At 35.9% G+C, this 9,576-nt stretch overlaps 1 protein-coding gene across 1 annotated transcript; it reads right to left on the bottom strand.

Moving 5' to 3' along the window:
• Nucleotides 1-428: 428 nt before the first annotated feature.
• LOC118760999 lies at nucleotides 429-9,053 on the bottom strand (the record flags this gene model as incomplete). The annotated part of the gene is made up of 3 exons (XM_036498638.1): nucleotides 8,420-9,053; nucleotides 1,380-1,600; nucleotides 429-501 (listed from the first exon to the last, which is right to left on the bottom strand). Coding segments are annotated over exons 1-3 (631 nt in total), but the record flags the coding sequence as incomplete, so codon positions are not given.
• Nucleotides 9,054-9,576: the final 523 nt, after the last annotated feature.

Genomic DNA, 9,576 nt, shown 5'->3' with positions numbered 1-9,576 from the left:
AGGTTAGTATGTGTGTGTGTGTATGTGTGCATGTATATATATATGTGTGTGTGTATATATATACATGTATATATTTATATACATATATGTATATAATTATATATAAAACCTTTACTGGTAATAGCCGGCTGTAGTTGTAACTGGGCTTCATGTACCTTTGCATGTCATTTAAGTCCTCCTGTCGAATTACACTCTCTTCCACATACCTAACAGATATGATTAATATGGTGTGTAACACCATATGTACATACATACACACATATATATATACATACATACATACATACATACATACACATATAGATAGATAGACATAATAGATATATATGTATGTATATACACACACACACATGTATAAGTAATAATTTTATATTCTGGTGTACAGCTTGTAGTCTGCCATTTCAAGCCCATCTGCAGTATTCAGCTACCTGATGTCAACAGCAGTATGGAGGTATACACCACTGGATTTACATCAGGAATTCCTTCATGTCTGTAGAGTTTCTAAAAATACAAGAGAAAGAGAATGGAATTCACGAGACTCTTTATTATTTTCTACAAACAACCCTGAGTCTACTTTTCCATGTTTGTGTGGATCAAACAGAATTTGTTGAGGTGTATTTTCTATGACTGGATGCCCTTCCTGTCACCAACCTTCCCCTGTTGCTAAGCAAGGTCATATTTACCCATGGCCAGACATGTTTTTCACAGAAGCTTAGGAACAAAGGACACCACTTGTATTACGGGGACATTCATTTACAACTATCACATGAAATCAAGGCTAGGAGACAGTAAAACACACACACACTCACACATATACACAAACACACATATACATATAAACACACACACAAACGTATACATACGTACACATATATATAAATATGCACACAAACACTCATAAACATACACATACACATATATTTATAAATATGCACACACATACACACACACACATCACTTATACATACATACACGCGCACACACACACATACACACACACACATATATATATAGACTATATATATATATATAAACACACATTTATAAGTTGGGCTTCTTTCCATTTCTCTCTACCAAATCCACTCACAAGGCTCTGGTGGGTCTGGGAATATAGCAGAAAATGCCTGTCCAGGGTGCTATGCAGTAGAATTGAACCCAGAACCATGTAGTTGAAAAGCAAATTTCTTACTACATAGCCATCCATATCTGCACTTATTTGTAAATTTGTAAATAAATCTCTTGAAGAAACTGCTCAAATGTGAAATTGAGGCCAACAATAATAGCCCTTAGTTTAATGGGTAAAAAAACCTCCTTAGATGGAAAAAAAATTGACAGAATCTCCTACAAGGATTGAACCATGCATCTGCCAAATACCAAACTTTGGGACATAGAAAGAAAAGAAGATAAGAAGAAAATAAGAAGAGTTTACCATAATATTCTTCACTTTGGTAAATGTCATTGATTAGCACCGGGAACAGTCGAATAAGCCTCTTTGCTAGGTCAGCATGAGTTGATGTTGAGTTCAGCAAACACATATGTAGAATGGTCTCACCCACGGTGCCAAGTTCATCGAACTTCCAGCAGACATGACGGTACATTTCTTGGAAGAAGAACAAGAAGAAGAGGAATAAAAAAAAATATGTATTAATATTATTATTGGTTTTGTTGTTGATGTTATTATCGTTGTGGTCATCATTACAACATGTATGTAGGTACACAAACCTGTGCTTGGGTGGATAATGAAAAGTACACAATAAAACTGAAACTTTTATTATTATTATTATTATTATTATTATATTATTATGTTTTTTCCTTCTTTCTTCAAATTTTCTTCCGTTTCCCGCCGAGTGTTTTCCATTATTATTATTATTATTATTATTATTATTATTATTATTATTATTATTATTATTATTGAGTGAGAGAGCAGTACATTCCATCAAATGATGATGATGATGATATATGTGTGTGTGGTGGGTGGGGGGTATAAAGGTATGTTACCAATTTTCCTTTATTCAAAATCTTGATGAAGTAACTGTTTTGCCAGATTGGCCATAGTCATGTAATAATAATTCATCAATACAATTTCCAGTCTACTAATTACCTATTAATTATACAATTCCAATGCCTTACGTATCACATGGCTCCTGTGCCAATACACCGTGGTCCATTTTCTTCAACTTTTTCTCTTCATTTTTGATCAACATGGAACACTCTTTACATTTGACAATACGACTGATACCTTCAATTCTCTTGCTTGTAGTTTCCCAAATTATGGGTAACTTTAAGCTAAATACGGCACATAGCTCAGTGGTTAGTGTGTTGAGCCTACAATCATGAGGTTCTGAGCTCGAATCCCAGACTGGGCTGTGTGTTGTGCTCTTGAGCAAGACACTTTATTTCACGTTGCTCTAGTTCATTCAGCTGTAGAAATGATTGCGACATCACTGGTACAAAGCTGTATCAGCCTTTGTCTTTCCCTTGAATAACACTGGTTGCATGGAGAAGTGGAGGCCGGTATGCATGGGCGACTTCTGGTCTTCCATAAACAACCTTGCCCAGTCTTGTGCATGGGAGAGTAACTTTCTAGGTGCAATCCCATGGTTATTCATGACTGAAGGGGGTCTCAGATAAGCTAAATACATAGAGGATCCCTCAAAATTTAGATATTATCTCTAACAAGTGCAGGATACATAATGGCTTCAAATTTTGGCACAAGGCTAGCAGAGCAGGTCAGTCAATTACATTACCCCGGGGTGCTCAATTGGCACTTATTTTATCAATCCTGAAAGGATTAAAGGCAAAAGTCAATCTTGATAAACTCTGAACTCAGAACTTAAAGATGGATGAAATGTCTATTAGCATTTTGTCTGGCATGTGAAGGGTTCTGCGAATTCACTGCCCTTTACAGCATAAATAATATACATGAACACATGGTACATACAATGCCATTTGTGGCTGTGCAGTAAACTAGACTGGCAGGCACAGGAATTTCAGCTTGCTCCCTTGTAGCTTATCTGGATTAAGGGAGGTGCAGGAACCATCAGTTGTTGGACATTTGTACCTGGTTTACCTGTGGAAGTATTTAATCACTTCCACTAAAATACAATGAAAAGGCAGTGGGCCAGTTGTTGGGACAAGGGAAATACTCGCAGACACCGAGAGAGGACCTGCTTACATTTACCAGGTGTGTGTGTGTGTGTGTGCATGTGCGTGTGTGTGTGTGTGCATGTGTGTGTTTGTGTGTGTTGTATATGTGTGTATTTGTATGTGTGTGTGTGTAAGTGTGTATTTGTGTGTGTGTATATATATATACATTATATATATAGAGAGAGAGAGAGTGAAGGAGAAAGATACACAGACACATACAGACACACACACATACATAAATACATATATGCGTGTGTATACATATATACATACAGATCTCTCTCTCTCTCATTTTATATATATATATATACTTATAAGTGTCTACATATACATATATATAGACTATACACACACACACACACACACTTATATGAATGTATAAATTTTTATCTATGTATATATATCTATATATATACATACATATATATAAACATACACTTGCGTCAGAAATTAATTAGCACTTCTCAAATTTCTACATTAAATAGGTTAAATCAATTAACCTATGAGCTGTTCAAAACGTCTTACGCGATGAGAAAACTTAGTATGGTGTGATTTCGGTCCTTGCGAGGCGCTACCTATATCTATTAAACAAAGGAAGATTTGTCTGCATCCGCACTCCAATTTGTTGCACTGCTATGTCAACATCATAAGGCTGTAGACTCTCAAACTGCTCTGCAAACAAAGTTACGTCATCGTTCTGCGCAACAGTGAACTCGCAACAAAGCAATAGTTCGAGATATGGCCACTAGGTGACAGCACATACCTTGAGTGAAGAGCAAATCAAGGGTGCTAATTAATTTCTGACGCAAGTGTATATACGTATATATACATACACCCATATATATATATTTATGTACACATATATAAATATTTGTATATGTAAGTATTTACATACATATATATATATTCATGTATGTGTGTGTGTCTATATATGCACATGTATGTATGCATATATATATATATATATAACCGAGCACATATGTGTCTGTATTGACGTGCATGCGTTTGAGCATGCGTATGTCAGTGAGAGTTTTCACCACAATTGTCTAATTGACTTCATTTCGTTCACCAATTATTTCATGAGTGGAGAATCAATAGAAGCTCTACGATGCAAAGGTGTTTCACTTAAGCCACCAGGGATCAATAAATATTTGATGTACGAACCAATCGTTGTACATTGAACTCTCAAAGAAACCATAATAAAAACTGCAAAGATGTCAACAATGTTACTAATGCAATCACATTAATTATTATCAACTCGCAACTTTTTCATCGATTCATTTCAAGTGTTGCATTGGTTCGAGCGAAGGTGTGTGGTCTAGCGGTTAAGGTGCTGGTCTCCCATTCACTAAATCATGGGTTCAATTCTCAGATCGACTGGCATGTTGTGGTCTTGAGCAAAACGTTTCATTTCTTGTTGATGCAGTCCACTCAGGTGTAAATGAGTTTAACCCTGCAATGGACTAGCATCCTATCCAGGGGGAATGTTGGCCTGCTCATCTAGCCAGCAGGATGGCATCATTTGAAAGCTAAAATGAATCAAAGAGCATTGTGACCAGTGATGTATAACAACGTTCGATGGTCTGGTCAATCAAGTGGTATATATATATATATATATATATATATATTCTTTTTTACTACAGGCATAAGGCCGAAATTATGGTGGAGGGGGCCAGTCGATTAGATCGACCCCAGTACGCAACTGGTACTTAATTTATCAACCCTGAAAGGATGAAATGCAAAGTTGAATTTGAACTCAGAATGTAAAGACAGACGAAATAGTGCTAAGCATTTTGCCCAGCATGCTAATGTTTCTGCCAGCTCACCAATTCCAAAAATGCTTTCAGAAATGCATCAATGAAAACAGATGCCACTTGATGGATGGTAAACAACTTCCAGACTAAATTCCAAAAGTGGCAGGAATCCTGGTACCAGTGTATTGCTGTGCAAGGTGACTATTTTGAAGGAGATGATGCTAAAACTTAGAAAATATTGTCGTGGCATTCCATCGGTTACGACGATGAGGGTTCCAGTTGATGTGATCAACGGAACAGCCTGCTTGTGAAATTAACGTGCATGTGTCTGAGCACTTCACAGACACGTGTACCCTTAACGTAGTTCTCAGGGAGATTCAGCCTGACACAGAGTGTGATAAGGCTGGCCCTTTGAAATACAGGTACAACAGAAACAGGAAGGAGTGAGAGAAAGCTGTGGTGAAAGAATACAGCAGAGTTCGCCACCACCCCTGCTGGAGCCTTGGAGAGCTTTAGGTATATTCGTTCAATAAACACTCACAATGCCCAGTCTGGGAATCAAAACCGCGATCCTATGACTGCGGGTCTGCTGCCCTAACCACTGGGCCATTGCGCCTCTACTTAGAAAATAAGTTATTTTGTATTAACATGACTAGTCTGGAAACTTTTTGATACTATCTTGTATTGGGTTGTCCTGAAAGTTCGTGCCGATTTATAGTAGCTTACCTTTCGACTTATTTTAGAACATGGTTAAATCCATAAAATAGGATTTGACTACAGTTTTGACTCTTGCAAACCAAGAAGAATCTTGCAAACCAAATCCCAAAACGAAATATATATATAGCACAGTTTAAGCTATCTTTTCGTGGAAGAAGGATTATGTTCCTATAACCTGTGTTAAATCTGTAACCCTTTAAAATAGAAGGTAAGAAAGTTAATTTTTGGCACTTGATGCTTTGGGAACCAGAAAAAAATTGCTGCAGCTCGGCTGGGATGTGTTACCCCACTCTCCATATTCACACACTTATTCAGGTCTCTGCAGAATAGTCTTAATGGTAAAAATTTCAATTCCTTGGATGACGTAAAAAGATACCTTGATGAATTCTTTGCCATGAAACAACCTCAATTCTGGGAAAAGGGTATTTTCAAGTTAAAGGAAAGATGGAGACGCATTGTGCAACAAAATGGTTCATATTTGGTTGATTAAAAATGTAATGGCAAGTATTTATTGACCTTTTTCTTTCTTTTAAAAATTGGTACGAACTTTCCGGACAACCCAATGCAATACAAACATGTGTTTAGGGTACAAGTGGAAAGTGGCACCTCAGAGCATTTCCTTTATGATAGATTTACCATGATGCAAGTGAGGAATTATAACAGTTATTTATTTCTTTAAAAAGAATTTTAAAAGTGTGAAAATTTTCTGTTGCCTTAATTATAAGTAATTAAAATTATCTTAATTGTGGTTATTTGGTGTTAAATATTTTATTTTTTTACATGTTTCAGTCATTAGACTGCGGCCATGCTGGGGCATCGCCTTGAAGAATTTTTTGTCAAATGAATCGACCCCAGTACTTTTGTTTCTCTTTTAAGCTTGATTCTTGTTCTGAAGGTCTCTTTCGCCAAACTGCTAAGTTAAGGGGACATAAACACACCAACACCAGTGGTCAAGCAGTGTTAGGGGACAAACACAGACACACACACATAGATATAGACACATATACAATTACATACATACATACACACACACCCACACACACACACACATACATATATATATATATATATATATTATATATATATATATATAGTGTGTGTGTGTTTGTTGCCCAACTCCACTTGACAACCAGTGTTGGTGTGCTTATATCCCTGTAACTTAACAGTTCACCAAAAAGAGACCAATAAAACAAGTACCAAGCATAACAAAAACTAAGTGCTGTGATTGATTTATTCGACTATAAATTCTTCACTATGGTGCCCCAGCCTGGCCACAGTCTAATGACTGAAACAGGTAAAAGATGAAAGATACACGACCAGTTTTTTCAGAATCCACTCACAAGGCTATAGAAAAGACACTTGCCCAAGATGTCACGCAGTGGGACTGAACCCAGAACCATGTGGTTGAAAAGCAATCTTTTTACCACCCACCCATGCCTATGCCTGTAAATATTATCAAAAACGAAAATGTGAAGAAGGCAATGGCAAACCACCTCAATATCCTTTTCTACTCTGGGCACAAGGTCTGAAATTTGTGGGGAGGGGGCCAGTCAATTAGATCAATCCCAGCACGCAACTGGTACTTAATTTATCAATCCCAAAAGGGTGAAAGGCAAAGTCGACCTCGGCGAAATTTGAACTCAGAACATAACGGCAGACAAAATACCTATTTCTTTACTACCCACAAGGGGCTAAACACAGAGAGGACAAACAAGGACACACAAATGGATTAAGTCGATTATATCGACCCCAGTGTGTAGCTGGTACTTAATTTATCGACCCCGAAAGGACAAAAGGCAATGTCGACCTCGGCAGAATTTGAACTCAGAACGTAGCGGCAGATGAAATATCGCTAAGCATTTCGCCGGCGTGCTAACGTTTCTGCCAGCTCGCCAATATCTCTGTCGAGAAAACTCTATGATAAAGTCAGAATGAATGAATGCTATGGTTCCATCTGATGGGAGAACTTACACTCAATCTCGAAGACATACATTGGAGATTCATCCTTGCATTGCAAAAATTTTATGCTACATGGCAATGATGGTCTCTAATAATAAATGCAAAATTCTGTCTGTTCGTCCAGGACTCCGGTATCTCAGTCTACATTTGCTCTACAAAGACAGATTCTACCTTTTTGGAATCAGGATGATCCCAGGATCGAAAATCTGCCCTTCATGTGGTTCTTGAACATTCAGCATTATGGTCAGGTCTGGGTGAAGATTTGTTATAAGCTAACAGTTGAAAATTCAAATTTTAAAAGAACTCCAGAATTTTGTGAACTTACAAGTTTTTCCTTTAAACTGAATTTAAAGTAATATCATAATTGTAGAGTAATACCATATTAGTAGGGTACCAACAAATGCTTTATTATTATTGCTTTTTATTTTGTCTTGGGCTGCAAACCCAATCAGCCCTTCATGGTAGTTAGTTTAAAAGAGTGCAACTTTTAAGCTAGTATTTAATATAGTTGTATTTAATATAGTTGACCTGGGAGATAAACTGGAAGAAAACTGAATAATTAATCTATTATTTCACATTTAGCATTTATTATGCCTTAATAGGTTGTCAATTAAACAGTGAAGGGGTTAAAGGGAGTGGCATTGTCAGGCTATGATTAGGGCATGAGTTGGCCTTAATCTCGAGAGATGAAATGCAAATCGGAAACAAATGTATTTAACCTCAGAAATAAAATAACAACAACATTAATTACTGCAACAACAACAAAACAACAAGATCGAGCAAAATACAGAGTAATTGATTGCCTAATTAATCCATAAATTGATTGATTGAAAATAACTTACTTGGGTCATCTGCCACTTCTTCATCGGTTTTATTTTTCTGTAAAAATCTTTTGCCTTGGTTTTCTTTGGAGGAAATAGGTTTCTTACCCCCTCTCTCTTCGTTTCTCTTTTTGATAAACTCACTGATGTGAAGTTTCTTTCCTGATCCTCCATTATAGAGGAAAGGGGTCACATCCTTAATGATTTTTTTGTCCAGTTCATTGTGATCCTTCATATTTTTCATGCATTCCACAAGTTCTCCCCCACCTTTCAGATCGACCAATTTATAAAGTTTCATCCCAGTCGTGTTGGCCTGGGCCTTCACTCCAAGCGGCACCTTGGACAGTTTCACCCCCATCTTCAGATATTTAGGCTTCTATGTCACAATTACAGGTAAGTTTTTATTTTATTATATTTTTTAGTTTTTCTTATATTCTTATTCTTATTTTACGACAGAAGTTAAAACATTTTTCTTTGATTCAAAGACAAAATCTCAAACCTCATCAGATCCTTGCTTCAATAACTTGTGGCAACAGCTTCATCAGTTTGATGTGTGTGTGTGTGTGTGTGTGTGTTTGTGTATTCCTGGGAAGTTATTACTGTTAATGTGTTTATGCTTGCATATATGTATGTGCATGTGTTTTAATATTGTTATTATTATATATTGTATTATATTATATACACATATGATGCATATGTGTATATATATATATATATATATATATTTCGTTTTGGGATTTGGTTTGCAAGATTCTTCTTGGTTTGCAAGAGTCAAAACTATTGGAAAGGTTGCAAGATGCAACGAAAATTTTAGGACAATAAAAATAAGAAAAAAGTGGAAATTTTTACCGGTGAGTGTGTTAAATAATAAGGCACAAAAAGAAAATGACTCTCCCAGACACAACAGTATATATATATATATATATATATATATATTATATATTATAGTATATATATATATATATATATATATATCTTTATAAGATAGATAGATAGATTATATGTGTGTGTATATATATATATAGATTATATTATATTATTCATATATTGTGTGTATAGATGTATATATATATATATATATATATATATATATGATATTTATACACACAGGCGTTTGGGTGTACTCAGAGAAGAAAAATGAACTCCATACATTTAAGAGAATGATAATTAATTTCTCA

This window comes from Octopus sinensis, unplaced genomic scaffold (assembly GCF_006345805.1).
Source record: "Octopus sinensis unplaced genomic scaffold, ASM634580v1 Contig04140, whole genome shotgun sequence".
Taxonomy (NCBI): domain Eukaryota; kingdom Metazoa; phylum Mollusca; class Cephalopoda; order Octopoda; family Octopodidae; genus Octopus; species Octopus sinensis.
The sequence above is the reverse complement of the archived record's forward strand: the minus strand, read 5'-3'. Positions and strand labels throughout refer to the sequence as shown.